Genomic DNA, 22,582 nt, shown 5'->3' on the forward strand with positions numbered 1-22,582 from the left:
TCATTTCCGTTACTTGAAATAATTCTGAATAATGAAATAATAATGTTGAAAGGCAACATTTCATATTTTAACTTTTAATTCGATGCAGAGCAAAATCTAAAACTAAAACTGAAATAAAAACTAATCCAATATAGATGTGTGGGTGTGTGTGTGTATGCTGTAACAACATACGGCTTGGCCTAAACTTTAAATAAAAGCTGAAGGTAAAAATAAAATCTAATTCAAATGCTAAAACTATAATTGCATCTCAGTGATAAATTATTATTATTATAGTTTTAATAATAATATTGTCATTACCTTTTATGAATCAATTATAATGTTATAGCAATGTTTATAATATTATAAGTAATATTTAGAATATTTTATTCTAATAGTATTTATTATTCAAAGATTTCCTCACAGTTTGATAGAAGCTGGGTAATACTGAAAACAGGTTTTCTCAAAATCAAACCAGGCTCTGGTTTTTCTCTGACACACTTTTTTCTGTGGCTCATGTGGCACTCTGTAAAGTTCATTAATTTCTCCAAATGTTTTCCCCGCTGTGCCTCTGTGTTAAATGAGGTCAGCCCAGTACGGGGTTCACTGATCAAGGGCCACGTTTGACCCTGATGTCTACAGCTCTCTGATGTAAAGAATATGAATGAGTCAGGTCCCTCTCTCTCTCTGGCATCAGGCCAGAGTTTGTGCTTATCATCTCTGCAGGACACCAACCTTTCCATTCGGCCTCATTGTTACGATAACATCCCGGAAAATTCAACATTCTATGCAAACACTTTCATTTCTTCATTTTATTACAGCAGATAATCATAATGGCCAGGTCTTTGGGCATGACTTTTATTAAAACTGAGAACGAGTCGATGATTTATATTAATTACAACTTAGTGAATTTACTTAACAAATGTTTACTAAATATACAAAAAATATTAACTAGTAAACATGGACAAAAACACAGCAAGATCTGTTTGATAAGGTCAAATAGTTTGGCATCTCTGTAAAACCCTGGCTCAGTTCTCTTTAAAACCACTGAAAAATCATTTAAAAATTAGCTGTACAATCATGAAGCAAAATTCAATTTCATCGTCTTTCTTTTTTTCTATTTTTATCGTTTCCTGACAGATCCACTCTTTTTATCCTCCGATCGCTGCTTTTTGACATCTTTCTTTCCTTTTGCTCCTAGATTCTCATAAACGTCTTCATTTTTTCTGAAAAAAAGGAAGGAAAACAAATCAGTGTAACTGATTAGTCACTAACTTATAGCATTCATCATAACCAACCCAACTTCTAGAGAAATAAAGGAGTGGATGAGAAGCCCACTGCAATGCTTGGATTATTGCACTTGATTATGCAAAAATTGTTATGATCATACTTTTTAATAAGTTCTCATTTCATTTGCAGTCTACAACATTTTGTTTTAGTCAGCAGCTTGAGCTATTAACTGACCCAAACCACAAAACGTGAGAGAGAGGCCTGCCGAACGTTTTCCAGTAAGCCAATGATTAGTTCAACTCAGTGATTAGAGCAAGGACAATCTGAAACAATGCCAGATCTGAGATAGAATGTCCAACTCAGTCCTTCTCTTTCTCGTTCGGTTGGACATTGCACAATGGCTCTAAGGCTTCCAGAAAGCTTGTGTAAGCAGATGTCTGTGTGACTGAGAGATCTTTGAACCGCCTGTTAAACTAGTCATCAGTTCGAGGAAGATAAGGCGATGTAAGAGGAATGTTTCTGGATGGTTGTGGGAGTATTCGGGGATACACTACAAGCAGAAGTCTACTTACTTTGCAGAGGCTTTGCGACTGGCCTTCTGGTGTTTGGACTGAATTGAGAGGTTTCCATATTCAGTTTCTGTTTCCTGTAACAGAAAGTTTTAAAAAAATCAATAGCAATACTATGTACAACAGATGGGAGACACATCAGTCTTATCTTCCTTTTTTACAGTGTTGACTTTGATAAGATATTGCATGGGAACCGTTTTGAGGGAGAATGGATATACTATTGTTGAAATGTTTAGGGTCATTAAGTTTGTTTAATATTTTCAAAAGAGGTGCTTATGCAATATTTTGTAATGATCGTTAAATCTGACCATTTTTTTAACTGTCATCATTAAAATCTCAAGAAAATGTTCTGGGGTTTCGAATCAAAATGTGGCTTTCTGTTATGAAACAGGATGTTGAATTCATACATGTGTACTGTAAAGGGCAACGCATTTTGGGAGACACAGCAAATGAACAGGGAAAGAAATTATATTTCAATATTTCTATGAAATATTAGATATTTGATGAAATCTTGCCAATTATTACCCCCATTATTTCACTTATCTTTTCATTACATACTGCCCCAAAAACATATTGATATCTAAATTAGATACAGTTTATAGATGCAATGTATACAAAGGGAATAACCATTTATGGCATTTTTATACACATACTGCATAAAGAATAGTGGTATATCAAATCATTGTTATATCTTTCATAACATAGTTTAGAATCATCTTTATATATAAAAAATAATAATCTTATGCTATAAAAAATGTAATTACATGAAAAATACTAAATTCACAAATTTTTGGTGATCTCAATTTTCCGGGTCTCAGGAGGCTAATATATTTTAAAATGTAATTTATTCCAGTGATGGCAAAGCTGAATTTTCCACAAATGTTACTCCAGTCTTCAGTGTCACATGATCCTTCAGAAATCGTTCAAATTATGCTGATTTAGTGCTCAAGACGCATTTCTTAGCAATGCTGAAATCAACTGAGCTGCTTAATATTTTTGTGGAAACTGGAATTTTTTTTTATTTATTTTTTTTGCTAAATATCAGTATTAATTATTTTAAATGTCTTATTGACCCCAAAACAAATAGTGGCTTAATTTCCAGTAATTCCCTTTATTGCATTTCAGAAACCTTTCACCATGATCCTCAGCCATTTTCTTACCATGACAGCTCTTCGTGTGACCTTCGTCGACTCTATATACTGTAGCACAGCCAAGTAGATGAACTTGTACTGTGCTTCCGTTTGCACCATGCCAGACCGCTGTTCTCTAACCATCTGAATACACTTCTGGATGTCAATGTCACAGTCCAGACCTGACAAAGACAACATCTTTAGAATCATTTGCAAAAAAAAACTGCGACCAGGTTTGATCCACCTTGAATGAAGTACCATCCTGAGGTGTTCATGTGAAATGTGGTTGCAACAACTAAGAATAAGCCTATTATAAGATTATAAGAATAACTTTATTGATTTGTGTAAAAATATCTGGACCATTTTGAAGGGAAGCATGTTAGCCAAACATATCGTAAGTTCCAGAAAGCCTGAGGACATTCACAGGTTATAATGCTTTAATAAATGTGATTGCACTGCATTAACCCTAAGATGCAATAAAAATTATCAACTATAATGAGTCTCTGATGTGTGATTTTTCATGTCCTGATCTAAAATGAGTTTTGCTATAGTAATGTCATAAATTTTTCGAGATAAAGGTCAATTTTGAAACAGTAGTGACCCTTTCTAGAATGTGTTTGATCTTAAATAACATTGCAAACATCTCATTAAGAGCTGGAATTAATTAAAAGCTAGACATCACAGGATTCCAGAGGTTTAAGTAAAAACATCCTAAATACACTAATATTTCCACTAGGGGTGTAACGGTTCACTCGTATTCTCGATGCATCGATTACAAACCCTGACGATTCATCATAATTCATATGCATATTCTATATCGATTCAATGTTTTCAAAATATATACACATTAAATTACTACACTCACAATTTAATGGAGACCTTGAAGATTGTTTGTGAATCGTGCTCATAGACAGTAAAGGATCGTGCTCTCTAATCTGTCTTTCACGCGCTCCACCGTTTACCGCCCGAAACTCACAGGATTGCGCTCGCGCTCCGTTCGTCTCTGACGCAGAAGACTTGCGAACTTGTGGCCAGTAATAATAAAGTGAAACAACTTTACTTTTCTGTAGTTTTTCAATGGCTCTCTGCATCTTACCGACGGCGCTACCTGAGCAGTCGAATGCTGTATTTATTGCATGGACGGAGCCAGCTGCTTTAAGTGGCCCAAAAGGGGTGCCGGTACTCTCTCTCTCTCTCTCTCTCTCTCTCTCTCTCTCTCCCTTTCTCTCTCTCTCTCTCTATATATATATATATATATTTTTTTTTTTTTTTTTTTTTGATGACTCCCCTCATCCCCTGAGGTAACAAAAACTATAATAAAGGGGTTTTATATAGAGCAGTCAATAGACGACCTTATAAAAAATAATAAATCCTTTTATTAGTTTGTGGATTTGCTTGAGCTAGAAAGAGCTACTGAGAATAAATAAAATGTGCAAAAGGATTTAGAAAAAATACCCTTAGAAAGAGCTACTGCATAACTTCATTAGCTTGCGTCTGACCTGCAGCGATATCATTCAGGTTTGGTGGGGTGTCAGTCAGCGAGTCATCTGATTCTGATCGTGATGTTTTAGTACTCAGAGTCTGAAGCCAAGAGAGCATATTAAGTGTTGTTCACTTTATTTGTTTTTTTACCGAGCCGAGTGTGCGCGTTTCACACACCCTCTCCGGCCACGTTGAGTTGTTTATTAGTTGTTTGACATCGTTTATTACAGTACAGAAACTATAAAGTATATTTTCTACATTATTCTGTGCAGACAATTAAAATAATTGGTAATTAAATGTAGCCTAGTATATAAAATTTTGATTACAAATGATTGATTATTGTCCAGCAGTGTATTTGATTTCTTACATCTAATTAAATGTGATAAAAAAAGAAGAGGATTCCTTAAAAAAAAAAAAAAAATATATATATATATATATATATATATATATATATATATATATATATATATATATATATATATATATATATATATAATTATGGTAATACATAGGCTACACACATAAAATGATTGTATTTGACATTTCTGTCACTTCTGAAATGATGGCTGATTACATACATTTCACTTGTCATTTACACTTTCGTCAATTTCCCTTTCTACGTATGCTATGTCGCATCATTAAACTAGCATTTAACAATGGACAAAAGTTTTTTCAAAAATCGTTCTTGAATCGAATCGAAAACCTATGAATCGTTACCAGGACAATCACTGAGGTAAATACATTTTAAAAGGGCACAATGGCTAATATCTTGCTTCAGCTAGAGACTGAATCAGCTACCTTCCAGATACCAGGCTGTTGACTTTTTAAAGCTGATTTATTTTTTCATAGTAAAAGTATGATGTATGAAGTGTGATGATATAAACTCACCTTTAGCATCAATGTTATCTATAAGCATGTCGATTACCACAATGGTTCCCGTTCGCCCAATACCAGCACTGCCAAAACACATTTAGCAACATATAACTGAAGATATCCCTTCAAGCTTGCAGAGGTCATGAGACACTGAATTTCCCACAGCACAAGTTAATACTAAAGAGCAAACAAACTATTAATTTAAAGGTTTAGAGTGGGAAGTATGGGACCATGAAAAGTTCAAGCATGTATTGTGATTACGAAATGCTAAGTGGTCTGTCTATTGCCTAAACCTCCCACCCTAAATAAGACCGCCAGCATGTATTACATTTCAGTGTTCTCTTTGTTAATAAATGAAATACAATAACATAACATAAAAATAAAAAACATTTTATTTTTGTTTAGTTTATTTATATATACATCTGGATATTCTTGACATTAAACAAAATAAAAATGGCATATAGGGACAGTTCACCCCAAAAGTCTGTCATTAACTACTCACCCTCGTGTCAATCCAAACCCATAAACCCTTTGTTCATCTTTGAAACACAAATTAAGATATTGATGAAATCTGAGGTTTCTGACCCTGCATAGACAGCAATGCAACAATCATGTTCAAGTCCCAGAATGGTACTAAGGACATTTTAGAATAGTCCATGTGTGAACCTATGTGTGAATCGGTTGCATTGCTGTCTACACAGGGTCAGAAAGCTCTCGGATGTCATTAAAAATTAACTAACCAGTTCACTACAAAAAAAAAAAAAAAAAAAAAAAAAGAAAAAAGGAATTTTATGGACATCTGAAACAGCATGAAATAGTATGTTTTGGAGCCCCCAAGTGGTAGATTCAGCTCTGTTGTGAGTAAGTACCTGCAGTGGACGATCGCAGGTCCAGTTGAAGACAGTTCGTGCTGTTTGATGTTGACTTGCTCCAGAAAGCTAAGCACTCCACCAGGCTCTTGTGGAACGCCATGATCCGGCCAGCTCAAATATTGGTAGTGCCAAATGGTGCGAGCTGGCTCTTTCTGAAATCAGAAAAGTAAATAAATGTTTGATTTAAGAAACATTTTACTTATATTTTTAATTAAGAAAATTCTACTGCCAGCACAATGTTCTTAGTGAAAAGATGTCATTAAAATTAACTGTTTTTTTGTTGTTGTTTTTTTTGTTTTATGTTCATGAAAAATAAAAAAAAATGCAATTTGAAAAATGCATAATGTCCAAAAATGATTTAGTATTTTAAGGCACACAATCTTAATTCTAATTTATTTATTTATTTATTTATTGTTCTAAAAATTTTCAAAATCCTAACATTTCAGTAAAATTGGAACCATAATGAAACTGTGTTTGTTAATAACAGAAAAGCCACATTCAAAGACAAAATATTGTGTTCTCATGATACTGTTTTATAAAGTGCACTGAAAGAGAATGAGATATAGGGACAGAATCTGGGCCACAGGTGCTGTATGCATAAACGTGCCGTGTGCTAGTGTGAATGTTTGCACAAAGGAATTTCTTACCCGGTGTGGAGCTGTGAGCTCCATCACTCTGACCTTGTAATCAGCAGCATCCTTCTCAGACAGTAACGTCACCACATATCTGCCTACTTCCTTTGAATCTCCTTCAGTAGCAGGCCAGTATGGCACACACTTATTCTGCAGAGGGCACATGTAACAAGAATAGGAACTGAATATTTTTAGACCTTAAAATGTTACATTTGCAGTCGAGACATTTTTCTAAGTTTTTGACTGCAAGGCTATAATAGAAAGCACATTTAATAATAATAAAAAATAATAACACTAGATTTAAAAAAACAAAAAAACAGAATGAATTATAAATTGGAAGAATGTTACCAATTACTAACCCGTCCTTTCTCAACCTCCCTTGTTGTCATGACAATTACTCGTGACTTTTCTTGCCATACCATTTGCCAGAAATCATTTACAGTTGTTGCGAGGCAGCCTTGACAAGCAATGTAAACTTTCTGGTAATTAATATCCATTAATTTATTCTGTGAACACAGACATATAGAAAGAGAGAGAAGGAGAGAAAAGAGATGATTTAACAAAAAGAATTTGAGAGATTTATGATTATGTTGTGATTTATGTCGTGCACGTACTACAACGTAGTTGGCATTGATGTAATCAGAGCCGACAACATTGGGATCTGCGTTTTCCAGGATAACCCTAGTATCATCAACTGAAAAGAGAAGACATTTGAATTTTTATCAGAATGTATGCAACGTATCACTATTCGACCTATTTCATTTATATATATTTTCAAAGAAATACTGTATTGTGGCCAGATTCATTTCTCACAGGGAAGGATGTTCTTGTATCTGTTTTTGCTTTTGTTTTCTGGTCTCATTCCTTCATCTCTGCTCTTCGTTACCTTAGTTTCCAACTTCTGCAGCGCCTGCATGCCGAAAAACAGATTTATAGATCAGAAATAGCACAGACAGTAAGAGAAATTAAGATAGAGAGTACACGTGACCACATCCTGCTTGTCGAGAGTAGCTCTGAACGACCGTTTGGCTCCTGTGGTCTAACCTTACTACGACCAGAGAGCCTTGTATGAACACACCAATTTTAGCAACAGTTGAGTAAATCCTTTTTACCAACCTGTACCAAGTGTTATAAGTACAAAAAATGGCTGTAAAAAGGCATGAATTGTCAAAAAAGCGATTTTCAAAATAAATCCCACAATGGGTTAATAAAATGTAGCCGTGCTTCTAACGGATGAAGAACTTGTGATTCATCTACAGCAGGTGGCGAATAACCTTTAAACATGCTACTCACATCAAACTCTTCCCAGAAGCCAGCTTTAATCTTTTTATTGGCCCCGTCCATGTTGCCTGAGGTCTGGTCGAGCTGCTGTACTCTGCTCTCAATATCAGCCGCGTTCAACCTCGTGGAGTAATAAGGCTGAGGAAAGGGTAGAGACCAAAACAAATTAAAACAGGGAGAAGAGCAAGACATCAACATAAACAAACCTAAAAATGTGTAGGTGACCGACAACACAAAGGAGGAATGAAACAGACAGAAAAGGGCGAAGATTAATCACAACTTTAAAGGTGCTTCCCACAGTTTTTTAAGATGGGCCATTTTGTCACACTAAGTAAAAATTTCACAAATATTTTCCATCCGAAATCTCTTTATCTCAGCAGAACAGATGCTCTTAAGTCAAAGCCAACATTTAGCCACTATAAAAGTAATAGCAATAGTTTTCTTACAACATTTTAGCTCAATATCTCAAAATGTGTAAGCTAATGTGACCAAACCTAACAGTCAGTTTCCAGATTGCTAATACCAGAAGCGGATTTGCTGCTAGTGCTTAGTGCACATCTTGCTTGACATTTAAGACGTTTATGTTGGTATGGAAAAAAAAAAAAAATAAACTTCTGATTACAAATCTTCTTTACCTGTTTGAGGTAAACCATTGTCCCTGACAATTCCTCAATACCACTGCGTTTGAAATGCTCCAAAAGGTCTGCCAAAGAGTCAAAAACCTCTTTACCACCTACTGTGTAACGGTCATTCTGAAAATAAAGAGGCGTGAGAAATGAAAAGTTAATCAGTCAGTTGGATTCATACACAACGGTAGCATGGGGTTCTCACTGGCACCTTAACTGGATGCCAAAATGGACCAACAAATAATACTATATTATTAAAGACTGTGTGAGAAAGCATATTATGCTTTTTGTTTTACTTATAAATTACTAATAAAAAATTACTGCATTTACTTTCAATCAACAGGCCAAGGTTTTTTAATTGGATATATCTCAAGTAAGTTCCTCTTAAGTACACACAAGCCTTGTTCGTCACATTAACTCCAGCTGTGCAGAAAATGTTGAAAATCCTTTTTATGAATAAGTTTGCTTGAACATTTGCTTATGCTATGCTTATCAAAACTGAATACATAAATGGATATGCAGATTTTACTTTAATAGTACTACCTGTGAGAATGCGCATTAAACTTTAAATAACATCACCAAAATGGCAGCATAAAAGCTTTCTGTGTCTTTAAAACAGAAACACAGAAGCTGTCCACTGGTGAAAGCTTTCATTTTCTTAGATAAAATAGGGTTAACAGGCTGTTAAGTTTTAGAACTTAACTGGTTCTCTGAGCTGATTAGGACCGTCCTCACAGAACACAGTTTGTTGTGTTAATTTGCTCAGAGGGGAACAGCGCAACGACAGTGTTTTGTGCACTTTGAACCTCACTAAAGCACATACACAGACGCACATACCAGTGGAATAAATAAACAATTGACAGGCAGTGCACTGACCTGATTTCCCCTGGTCATAATTATCTACCATTCATCTGAACAGCTCAACAGTAGTGCTTATTTAGAGCCCTGAGCGGAGCATGTCCACCCCCGCTGCCGTTTGCACACACATTGACTCAAAGTCCAGTGCCGTTTTTCAGGTAAGAACAAGTGTGAGAATCAGTGTCATACTGTGTGTACCGTATGTATTTAAATGCTTTACTCTGCATGTCTTTAAGTATGTCAAACTGTGTGAATGTGTACAAATGTCATACATGTGTATGTATGTCAGACTGCAAATATATTTCCATAAGCAAGTTATTTTAAAACTTAAATGTTGTTTTTTGCTAAATGTATAAAAACATTCAAAGCACGATACTTCTGTCATAATTTAATCACCCTCAAGTCTTGAACACAAAAAGATTGCGGGTAACCAAACAGTTGTTGATTGGCATTGACTACCACATTATGGACTTATTAGTTGGCAACATTCTTTAAAATATCCTAGTTTGTAAAAAATCCATAAAGGGTTGGAACAACTCATAATGACAGAATTTACATTTTCGCGTGAACTGTCCATTTAAATACTGTGTCACTGATCAAGTTGCTAAGATCTAAGCAAAAGTAACAACTATGTAGGATTCACTGCAATATTTTAGCATTTTAATGAGCAATTTATGATATCTATTATGTAAATATACAAAATCAGCAATGAATCCTACATATTTAGTGATGTATTTTGAATTGATAAGGGACAGCACACAAAAAATGTTTTTAAAAGCTAAAAATAAAAAAGTACCTGAGCTATTTATAACAAATTAGCCATTTATGTTGCTATTAGTGTGTAATCAAGTATTGCTCATCTTCGGTTGCATATCCGTTTAATGCATTTACACAAATTATAAGGATTTTTGCTGATTTTGTCCAAAACATTACTTGAAGGGAAGTGTAACTAAATACTGGACTTGAAACAAGCTTATGAGGTAGAATACTCTATGTTCGCACTCAATCCAGATACTTGCTATTAAACTGAAAGCAAACCATTGACCTTGTTTGACTCACTCATGAGCACATGCACAAGCACTTACATTGCACATGATCTTGATATGGGAGACCCTCCTACCAGAACTGGTCATATCATCGGTCAGCACAGACAGAACAAAGTCTCCTGGTTTGGAGAGCGACTCCCTCACCAGGAATGTCCCGGGCTCATTTCGCTCTCTGAGCAGCTTCTCAGCGTTTGGACCCGATAAGTGGCCATGGTACCACCTGGGGATACAAAAACAAAGGGGGAAAAAGTCATAAAGAAGTTCATACAGGCACTAGGTATTACTGTAGATGTTCTCACAATAGAAACTTTTCAAAATTAAAATAGTTGAGTTGTTTGTAAATTTGTAATTCCTGCATACTGAAAATAAATTGACATCTCTGACGCAAACAAACCCGTCAAGGTATTTAGAGGGTGACGGTGCCTAAAAATAACAAAACAAAAGCCAAATGCAGCTGCACCACAAACCACTACAGCCATGAACACAAAAACAAGAGGCTGAACATTCATGTCATATTTATACTTCCAGTGTGCATATATTTATTAACGATGCATTTCTGGATCGTGGTGCATAGAATGCAGGTCCTCATGGTCTTGTGTACTAAAATGTGAGTTAACAATTGGGCTCAGTTCTCAATTTCTACATCTTAGCTTCCTGTACTGCGGTCGGAAAATTTTCTGATGACTAGATTTCTTGACTCGAGACTTTGGTGTATTTTTAGCTTGTCCTTCCTTCTCTCTTCTCTTGAGAAAAAAAAAATAAAAAGGCTTGCTTAATCGCCCCTATGGGGGTTCTTCCATGATTGCTCTTTGACAATTATAACCGGTGACATATGATTTAGCTGCTTTCGAACAATAATACAATTGTTAAAAATATAAATGAATAATTGAGTAGTTTATTGTTGTAAACATTTATGTTAACAAATACAACTTTACTTATAATTAAAGAAATTGCTATAATGTCAATGTCAGTTATTTTTATAGCACTATTAAACACAACCAAAGTGTTCTGCAAAAACCAGACTTGAGGGTAACTCAATGATGACAGAAGTATCGTGCTTTGAATGTTTTTATACATTTAGCTGATAACAACATTTACGTTTTAAAATAACTTGCTTATGGAAATATATTTGCAGTCTGACATATATACTCGTATGACATTTGTACACATTCACACTGTTTGACATATATATTCTTACACATAAACAAGTTTGACAACTTAAAAAAAAAGCGAGCAAGTCATTGTCTGAGGGCATTTATTATAGTGAAATTTATATTTTTAGTTGACTAAATCTTGTTAATGTGATTCTTAAGTTCTCTGACTTCTCTAAACATATCTAAATGACCGAAGGTTAAGCATATGTGACTGGCGCATGTTTCAGCTGGACAACTTTCGTATGATTAAGACACCATGGGCCCTATTTTAACGATCTGAAACGCAAGTGTCAAAGCGCGAAGCGCAAGTAAGTTTGTGGGCGGGTCTCGGCGCTGTTGCTATTTTCCCGGCGGGATAAATGGCTCTTGCGCCCGGCGCAAATCTAAAATGGGTTGGTCTGAAGTAGCTTCATTATTCATAGGTGTGGTTTGGGCGTAACGTGAAATAAACCAATCAGAGCGTCATCCAACATTCCCTTTAAAAGCAGGTGCGCAAGTTCCATTATGGATTGCTATTATTATGGCGTATTTACCAGGCGCACGCCAGGAGCGGTTCACAGCCGAGGAGACTGATGTTCTTGTAAGAGCAGTGAAAGACAGAGAAGTTGTGTTGTATGGGGATGGGAGAATAATTAGCCTGAATAATTTGTAAGCTAGATTTATACCTATTTTTTTCACATCTTCGTGTCACACCACAATGATTTCCGTCACCTCATGTGTTAATATTTTTTTAGTATAACAATTTATGATTTGCAAAAATAACTGTTGCATCTGTGTAGATTACATGAGCAAAGTGTATGCGCGTTGTGCACGCTATACATTATGGTCAAGCATGCGCCCTTAAAATAGCATAATGAACAACGCGCAACGCGCCACTGACTTTAGGGGCCCTATCTTGCACCCAGCGCAATTGACTTTGTACACCGACGCATGTGTCATTCCTATTTTGCACCCGCGCAAAGCGCGCTTTTCCCTCCACAGAAGCACGTCGCTAAACTAGTGAATGAACTTGCGCTCCCTGGGCGGATCAGCGCAAAAAAAGAGGCGTGTTCCGGCGCAAACAATCCCTGGTGCTATTTTGCTGTTCCATTAAGCAATTGCGCCACTGACCAGAAAAAACCTAGTCTAAAGTCAGTGGCGCGTTGCCCGCTGTTCATTATGCTATTTTAAGGGCGCATGCTTGACCTTAATGTATATAGCGTGCACAACGCTCATACACTTTGCTCATATAATCTACACAGATTTTTATTAAGATTCATAAATTGTTACACTAAAAAAATATTAACACATGAGATGACGGAAATCATTGTGGTGTGCCACGAAGATGTGAAAAAATAGGCATAAATCTTGCTTACAAATTATTCAGGCTAATTGTAGTAATTAAGGATCAGACCTGTTTGCCCAATAGTGGCAATACATATATGTATATAAGGACATCTGACAAATTGGTTTGTCCGTCAAGAACCAGGAAAAAAAATCGATGAAACAATTGTGGCTATTTCCTCCCACGCCTGTTTAACCGACGCTATTTTGGGTGGGTTTCTCCCATCCCCATACAACACAACTTCTCTGTCTTTCACTGCTCTTACAAGAACATCAGTCTCCTCGGCTGTGAACCGCTCCTGGCGTGCGCCTGGTAAATACGCCATAATAATAGCAATCCATAATGGAACTTGCGAACCTGCTTTTAAAGGGAATGTTGGATGACGCTCTGATTGGTTTATTTCACGTTACGCCCAAACCACACCTATGAATAATGAAGCTACTTCAGACCAACCCACTTTAGATTTGCGCCGGGCGCAAGAGCCATTTATCCCGCCGGGAAAATAGCAACAGCGCCGAGACCCGCCCACAAAGTTACTTGCGCTTCGCGCTTTGACACTTGCGTTTCAGATCGTTTAAATAGGGCCCAAGACTAGTTTTTTTCTGGTCAGTGGCGCAATTGTATAATGGAACAGCAAAATAGCACCAGGGATTGTTTGCGCCGGAACACGCCTCCTTTTTTGCGCTGAACCGCCCAGGGAGCGCAAGTTCATTCACTAGTTTAGCGACGTGCTTCTGTGGAGGGAAAAGCGCGCTTTGCGCGGGTGCAAAATAGGAATGACACATGCGTCTGTGTACAAAGTCAATTGCGCTGGGTGCAAGATAGGGCCCCATGTCATGCTATCAGACTTCTTTGTGTTTCTAACCATAAGAAACATTATCAGTGCATCTTAATCGTTTTAGGCCTCCCTAAAGGGATCTAGATCTTTGCTCTTTTATGTTTTCCGTTTTAGATTGGACTTGTGATCAAAGTTACAGGTTCTGCCATTAAACATGTAATATCAAATGCATACACATTACACTATCTGTCAATGCATTGTCATTTCACTATCATAACTTGTATGCTAGACCTAAGAACATCATTTTCTTTCAAACACAGACATTATTGTGTGTAAAATGACATCAACATCCTTTCTTATTAATATTCATTTATATAAGAGACACTCATCCTAACTAAAAAACTGTGCTGTTATATATACCTACAGTACAGATTCCTCTTCTCATTTCCTCATTGAACATTTAAGTTGCTTTAAGTGTAAGCATTTACTGAAAGTCAGAGTTGTTTTGAACCCCAGTGACTTTTACAGTGAAGGCAAAACATTTCTGAAAACAGAGATTTGGACTGATATTGTTGAATAGTGAAATTATGAGTTTTTTTCGGGGGGAAATGTAACGTTCTCATTTAATATCTCTAATTTCTAGAACACGAAAAAAGGATGTTCTACAAAGTTTTATGGTGTTAAAATCATGAGAGGAAACATTTTTCATGCAGCTGGTAACACATTAACATAGCTACACTATAACACTTTTAATGGGACACAAAGTGTCACACTGAGTTTAGCCATGACCTCAGTTTGAATACATTACGTTTTCTGTCCGTTAAACCATACCCATCAAACAGCTCATCATGAGCATGACCAAAAAAAGAGAAAGAGTTCTACAGAAAGGTGGGGGACAGAGAGCTAAGAGAGACATGGGTGAGATGAAGGAAGGCCTGAATGGGTCTGGTCACTGTTTGCAAATGTGTCAAAACTAAAGTTTCCAACCGCAGTTGAGAAGAGGAAGTCAGACACATGGCAGAGGGAGGGGTGGAGTGTGTGTGCAATTCAAGGTGCATCGAAATTAAATAAAGTGCTTCAAGAAAAATCAGTGACCAAGATGGGGAAGAATTGGGATCCAAAAGGCCACACTGAAATCTGGGATTTCAAATCTTAACTAAACCTGAAAATAAACAGGAAACACACCAGCATTTTGGCATAAAATTAATAAAAAGTTTTCAGGAATTTGCACCATTTCTAAGTCACTATTCAAATGTGAAAATTTGTGACATTAATCTTGTGATCTCCTGTGCACAGAGGGTCAGATGCTTTTGCTTCTATTGACCATTGTGGACATGGCCATCAGGCTTACACAAATTTGTGGAGCTCAGACAGCTTTTGTAATTACATGAAAAAATTAAACATAGGCATTATTTCTAGCAGTTTCGGATGTTTGCACTTTATAATTATGCACTTTATATAATTATTATGAATTATAATGAATAAAAATTCACTTTAACTCACAGTGCATTATTGGTTAGATTAATAATCATTAGTTTAATCAGTTTTTAGACTGTTTTAATTTTAGTGAGTTGTCTTTCTTTGTAGCATTACATAAATAGCTAACTACATAATAACACAACTACAAAAATAAATCTGAAATATATCACACCAATATGTGTAAGTTTTTACACATTCGCACCATAGAGACATTGTGTGCAGACAAAGAAGGGAAACTGACAGACGTGAAAAAAACAACCTAATATTAAGTCTGCAATATCTGTGCGTAACATGCATTTTCAGTGCTTATTATTACAGCCAGCATTAATTCTCCTACACGCAAGTATGGTTAACTGATGCAACGAGTATCTTGCTTTAGTCATGTTGAAAAGCTTGTGATTAGCAATGCTGATCCAGGATGTGTGTCTGTGATCAATATAAACAGGGGAAATTAATACAGTATATTGTGTAAGAGTTCTCCAATTGTCTGGTCAAATGCAAATTGCATGCAGAATCTGATGCAGATTGATTTGAGTGCCAGCTAATGTGCATTTGGCAAAGAGAACATTTATACTTGCTGATCGCATTAACATGTCTCTTTAAAATGAATCTGTTTGCCGTTTGGTGAATTTACTCTTAATTTGATAAGGTTAACTTTAGTGGTGGAAGGAATTTAGTTTCTTGGTTTCTGACGTAATTGAAACTAGAATATGGAAGAATTCCAATGTGTGATAAAATGGCTGATCTAACAATAGCTTTTATCACATCAGTGCACCAACAGAAGGGACAGAAAGTCCTCTTAGGTGACATTGTGTTTTACAGGGGCAGTAAATATAATTAACAACCTTTTCTATCAGTTGGCCATTAACCTTTTGGCATAGTGACCAGTGTTGGGAAAGCTACCTGAAATACTAATGTTATACTATTTTATCCATGTTTTTATTTACAAGCTAACACAAAGTTGCTAACTAGGTTGAAATTCAATGTAGTTAACTTGTTTTTTGTATGCACTATGAGCTATTATTATACTAGCCACACCAGCTATAGCAAAAACTAATTAAAGTACATTGAAGCCCTGTAATTAACTACTTTTTGTTAACTTGTACTACAGAAAAAACTAAAATAAATTAAAAAAAAATACCATAACTACAACACTTCCAAACACTCTCCAAAAGGGCAAAGCAGCGAAACTTCCTTTACCGCTCGCAAACAACATTACATATTACATAGAATAAATGTAAATTCCTAGCCCTTTGAAGCAAATTACTTTCCATGTCCAGAAAACTGTAGCCTTGTTTACTACTGGATCCATTACAGCAGCAGTCTAAATACACATTTGGAAACAGGATTTTCCAATTACTATTTAAAAAGCGCTGTGCTTATCTGCATTAAGTTTAAAATCAAACAATGAAGCAGCATAATACTAGACCTGGAAATGCCACATTATGATTTTGACCTTTTGAGTTTTTCACTTTTTTTTTTTTTTTTTTTTTTTACTAAACACTTCCAGCTGTTATGAATAAAATAACAACCTAACTTTAGAAAAAAAACCGAAACAGCCCGACTGCAGCCAGAATGAATGGTGTTACATGTATGAATACAATCAATATCAGAATGCAATATAAACAAGCATGAATATAATGTGGATCTATGTATCTGTGTTTGCGGGGCCTCATTAATTGGTATATGGTGTTGCAAAAGCAAACAGACTAGGAATGGAATAGTTCCATACACAATCTATGCAAACATCATAATCAGAATATATGACATGTTTTAGAAAGCGGATATTACTTTGCATAGACAAGGTTAGTAAATACAGATTGGTATTTGGTAATAATGTCATGGAAACCTTTGAAATTGGGTATAAAAGAGTCTCGGAAACAATTTAGATCAAACCAAAGTCATATCAAAACTGCTTAGCTATTTCGTTCAGTTAATTTTGTAAATACAACCTAGCATCTTCAGGATGAAGGGTCTAATATGATGGCTTACCTCTCAGTGGTGGGATCAGAACAGTTTAAAGGGTATCTGAGCTCAATAATGGTCCCATCTTTATCCTGTAGGGTTCCATGATCTCCGGTGTAGTATTCCACCAACTCGGCCAACGTGGCAAACTTCTCCCCGCCGTACAGGTCATAGTAATCACCCGTGTTCTGAATCCTAATGTGTGTGACTAGCTCTCCCACTCTGAGAGAGAGAGCAAAAGAAGGAAAGTGGACTGGTAATGCATCAGGCTTAGAAAAAAATTATTATTTATATTTGTGACCCTGGACCACAAAACCAGTCTTAAGTGTCAGTTTTCCTAAATTGAGTTTATACATACATATGAAAGCTGAAATAAATATGCTTTCCATTGATGTATGGTTTATTAGGATCTGACAACATTTGGCCGAGATACAACTATTTGAATATCTGGAATCTGAGGGTGCAAAAAAATCAAAATACTGAGAAAATCGCATTTGAAGTTAGCTTCCATATTACTTATCAAAAATGTAGTTTTGATATTTACAGTAGGAAATTAACAAAATATCTTCATGGAGCATGAAGTCTTTACTTAATATCGGAAAATTGATCCTTTTTACCCATACTATGTTTTTTTTTTCTTGCTATTGCTAAAAATATACCCCAGCGAATTAAGTTTGGTTTTGTGGGCCAGGGTCACATTTATTGATAGAACATGGAATTTCAAAATAAATAATCTAGGTCATAAACTGGTTTAAACCGGACATAATGTCACAGGAAATGGAGTAATAGTAACTTCAAAAAGTGTGTAGAAACTTTACATGAGCAATTACTTAACCTGAAATATTTTTCCACAAAGGATGGCAGTAATATTTTCCATCATAGATACTGGTTAACCATATTCATTGTGTTTTCTCAGGCTAGCAGGTTTGTCCTCCTGAATTTGAATAAATCGTTACCTTTTTTGAAAATAGCTGTGTTTATGTATGCCAGCAAACTAGCTTTGGTTATGTTATTTGGAACCAGACTAAAAAACATATCAGATATGTGGCACGCGAAAGACACATTATACTAAGATATACATGGAGGATCAGTTCACTTCCTCTCTCCCTACACTTTTGCCACTTTTATAATATTCCAATTAATTAAAGCCTTCAAAGCTTGTAAATAAAATAAAATAAATGATAATAAAAAAAAAATGACAAATGGAATGATTTTACACTAAATTAGAATGTTAGTAACAGTTGATTTCAATTATTAATGTTGTGATTTACCCCTAAATAAAGGTTTACTTAGCTACAAATGTGGTTTATTGAAGATAGTGACATAAAACCATGCAACCACAATTGATTTGCAAATACCAAAACTGATCAAGTATAAGTAGTTTGTAGGTTACATGCAGAAAATATATCATTGGTATAGTTATAAACTGCAATTCAGTAAAATGGGCAGAATCATACGGCACTACATGGGCCAATTTTGAGGCACTGATCTTTGCCCTTCAAAAAATGAACTGACATTACACTGGCATTTAGTCACATCAACTAGTTGCGTGACAACATCCAAGTCACACATTGCATACACTCATACAATCATTGTATTAATGTTTTCTATTATTAAGTGGACACTTCTTATATTACAAAGATTAGAGAGAAATAAACACATTGTAGGTTTGAAAGTCTATATGTTTATGTAAAAAGCAAATTAGGTTTTATAGTCCATGGAATTACTACAAACGCATATAGATAAATGTATGAATTACTGACAGTTGCATGGCAGATAATGAGTAAAAGAAAAATTTAATAAAAAAAAAAAAAATAAAATAAATCTTTTGCAAGAAAACATGTCCATTAATAATTTTAAAGGTCAGAAAACCATGACCCACACAATGCCTCTGAAAAGAACGAGACAAAAAGTGCTGCATATTCTATAAAATACAGAACCAAATTATCACCACATATAAGGAAATGTTTATTCCCACATTTTGCGCAATGTCTGTCTAATAAAAAGAAACTGCTTGCCATCTATTCCAAAGTGGTAATAATAAAACAAGTAATAATTGGTTTGAATGGAAGTATATAAATTTTTCTTAACAAGCTTGCATTTCTTTACAATTAAACACGGTCTGACAAATTAGAGTAAGAGAAACATAAGCTTAAACCAATCAAACACGGAAATCTTCAGTAAATATATATATATTTTTTTTTTCGTTTTTAGTCAAAACAGAAAGGCTTCTTTTACTAAAGCAGAAAGTAACAGAAAGCTGTGAAGGCTATCTATCCCCCAATCTGACCTTATCCTCTGAACCAAATTTTCTCTAAATTACATAAAAAGTGGCTAAAACCAAAAGTGCTGTACCTAACGGACAAGGAGAAATCGCCCACATTCTTCTTGCTGGGTCGAGCCAGGAAGCTGCCATGGACACCTCGTGTCTTCAAAACGGACTCTGCGTCTATTCCAGACAGATCTCTGTGGAACCACCTGTTCAACATGTAAATGAGCATATGTTAGAGTCAGACACACTAGAGATGATAATGTTATATTTTACATGATTGACTTGACATGAATGGCATACCATTATGTACGTGAAAGACTTAACTGCACGCAAGACAAATATTTCACAAAAAGAAGTTTAGTAGGTTTTAAATGATAAAAAAAAAACAATACATTGTTCAAAAATATTTGGACATTTTTCGGCAGTGTAGTGCAATATAAGTGTAAAATATGCATAGTTGATGTGCTAAATTACACCTGAGGTTAGAACACCTGTCTGAACTCGAGAGTAACATTGTTGATTGAAAATGTAATTATATAATGCAACTTTATGGTACTTCATAGGTACACACACACAAACATATATGAGTACTTAGAGTATTTGGACACTTTTAGAATTGTGCAAATATAATGTAATAATAGCGATGTTATGTAATATATGTATATATGTATAATTACATACATACAAACATACATATACATATATATATATATATATATATATATATATATATAAATTCGTATGGTGAAGCACATGCAACAAGAAGCACACTCTACCAAGGCCTACCAAACCACCAAGTGCATTTGCAGAAATGCGCATAAACGTGCAGCTAGACATGCATCAACATATAAATACACCTTGCACATTGCAGTTATGTACAAAAAAACCATGTCTTTTTACAAACACCTTGCAAGAGTCACAGATAAGAGTCTGTGGTGCAAAACACAAGAGTAGCAAAACTGAAAAGGGGAAGATGAGGACTGGACAAGATTGGAACAAGAGTGCATAATGTCTGTCTCAACTTACCGAACCATCTTCCTTTTTCAAATGTTCCTCTTCCAGTCATAAGGAAAAATAATTGAATGCAGATTAGTATTGAATTAGATATGATACAGGCATACATAATAATCCAAAGCACTAAAGTATAGACTTCTTCTCTTCTTGTCATTTGTCATTACTCATCCTTTACTATTCCATTTGCTTCCCTCTTTCTATAAGCAGTGCAATGATGTCCCTTTACACAACCAACCACAACCATTATTTGTCTAGCGGCTTCATACCTGCCCTCTTTGCTTCTCCTCGCTCTCGAAATGTAAACAGTTTTAGGTGCTTTGAAGAGCAGGTTGTCCTGACAGTGTATATAAGCCTGTCATATGTCCCTCCCTCTCTCACTCTCTCATGCACTGTTACCAACTCCTTCCTTCCTTTTTGTGGCTTTTTCATAAAACAGTGAAAGCAAACAAGAGAGGTAGAGAAAGATACAGAGATGTCGGATTAATTTCTGTTCTTTTTGTCAAATATGAATTATCAGAAAAACATCCAGCTCACCATTTGAAACTACAAGAGTCCAATTGAGGAACTACATGTAGTGCAAAACAACGACAATGAATGCAAATGACCTTCTCTTACCGCTTCTTCTCTCTAATGGCTTTCTGAATTGATTTAATCTTTCGTTTGCTCCCTGACTTTCTTCTTTTATGCCTTTTTCCTTGCAGATTGATTTTACAGGCCGGGTGTCATCGAGGCTGACAGTTGAAGTCCATTTGTTTAGTTGTACTTTGCACTTCCTTGTTTCCAGACCTTCCCCTCACACACACACACACAGACACAGAGAGAAATAAACACATGAGGAAGCAAAGCAACCTGACATACAAACCTGATTCCAAAAAAGTTGGGACACTACAAATTGTGAATAAAAACAGAATGCAATGATGTGGAAGTTTCAAATTTCAATATTTTATTCAGAATACAACATAGATGACATATCAAATGTTTAAACTGAGAAAATGTATTATTTTAACGGGAAAATAAGTTGATTTTAAATTTCATGGCATTAACACATCTTAAAAAAGTTGGGACAAGGCCATGTTTACCACTGTGAAGCATCCCCTCTTTTTACAGTCTGCAAACGTCTGGGGACTGAGGAGACTAACTGTCTTAGGTCTTCTTTGTTGCATCTTACTCTTTATGATGTGCCAAATGTTTTCTATGGGTGAAAGATCTGGACTGCAGGCCGGCCATTTCAGTACCTGGATCCTTCTTCTACGCAGCCATGATGTTGTAATTGATGCAGTATGTGGTCTGGCATTGTCATTTTGGAAAATGCAAGGTCTTCCTTGATGGGAGCATATGTTGTTCTAGAACTTGGATATACCTTTCAGCATTGATGGTGCCTTTCCAGGTGTGTAAGCTGGCCATGCCACACGCACTCATGCAACCCCATACCATCAGAGATGCAGGCTTCTGAACTGAACGCTGATAACGACTTGGGTTATCCTTGTCCTCTTTAGTCCGGGTGACACGACATCCCAGTTTTCCAAAAAGAACTTCAAAATTCGATTTGTCTGACCACAGAACAGTTTCCCACTTTGCCACAGTCCATTTTAAATGAGCCTTGACCCTTACGCACAGAGATTGTTTGGATGATATTATGCACGGTAGATAATGATATTTTCAAACTCTTTGCCATTTTTTTCTGAGAAACTCCTTTCTGTTTTTGCTCCACTATTTTTCGCTGCAGCATTGGAGGAATTGGTGATCCTCTGCCCATCTTGACTTCTGAGACACACTGCCACTCTGAGAGGCTCATTTAATACCCAATCATGTTACCAATTGACCTATTAAGTTGCAAATTAGTCCTCCAGCTATTTTCCTTATATGTGTATTTACCTTTTCTGGCTACCTGTCCCAACTTTTTTGGAATGTGTAGCTCTCATGAAATCCAACATGGGCCAATATTTGGCATGACATTTCAAAATGTCTCACTTTCAAAATTTGATATGTTATCTATATTCTATTGTGAATAAAATATAAGT

General features: G+C 35.7%; 1 protein-coding gene across 4 annotated transcripts; it reads right to left on the minus strand.

Moving 5' to 3' along the window:
- Positions 1–773: 773 nt before the first annotated feature.
- LOC127975018 (tyrosine-protein phosphatase non-receptor type 6) lies at positions 774–21,345 on the minus strand. 4 transcript variants are annotated; one of them, XM_052578754.1, is made up of 17 exons: positions 21,177–21,343; positions 20,828–20,981; positions 20,574–20,602; positions 19,631–19,753; positions 17,303–17,497; positions 10,615–10,795; positions 8,681–8,797; positions 8,058–8,183; positions 7,578–7,674; positions 7,379–7,458; positions 7,124–7,270; positions 6,780–6,914; positions 6,130–6,284; positions 5,276–5,343; positions 2,936–3,087; positions 1,779–1,852; positions 774–1,202 (listed from the first exon to the last, which is right to left on the minus strand). In XM_052578754.1, the coding sequence occupies exons 3-17, from the start codon at positions 20,579–20,581 to the stop codon at positions 1,100–1,102; spliced, it is 1,761 nt and encodes a 586-aa protein (XP_052434714.1). In that variant the 5' UTR covers positions 20,582–20,602; positions 20,828–20,981; positions 21,177–21,343; the 3' UTR covers positions 774–1,099. The 4 variants fall into 4 exon arrangements, with proteins under 4 accessions (XP_052434714.1, XP_052434710.1, XP_052434711.1 ...); XM_052578750.1 differs by having other exon boundaries at positions 7,124–7,458; positions 21,177–21,344; XM_052578751.1 differs by lacking the exon at positions 20,828–20,981 and having other exon boundaries at positions 7,124–7,458; positions 21,177–21,345.
- Positions 21,346–22,582: the final 1,237 nt, after the last annotated feature.

This window comes from Carassius gibelio, chromosome B16 (assembly GCF_023724105.1).
Source record: "Carassius gibelio isolate Cgi1373 ecotype wild population from Czech Republic chromosome B16, carGib1.2-hapl.c, whole genome shotgun sequence".
Lineage (NCBI taxonomy): Eukaryota > Metazoa > Chordata > Actinopteri > Cypriniformes > Cyprinidae > Carassius > Carassius gibelio.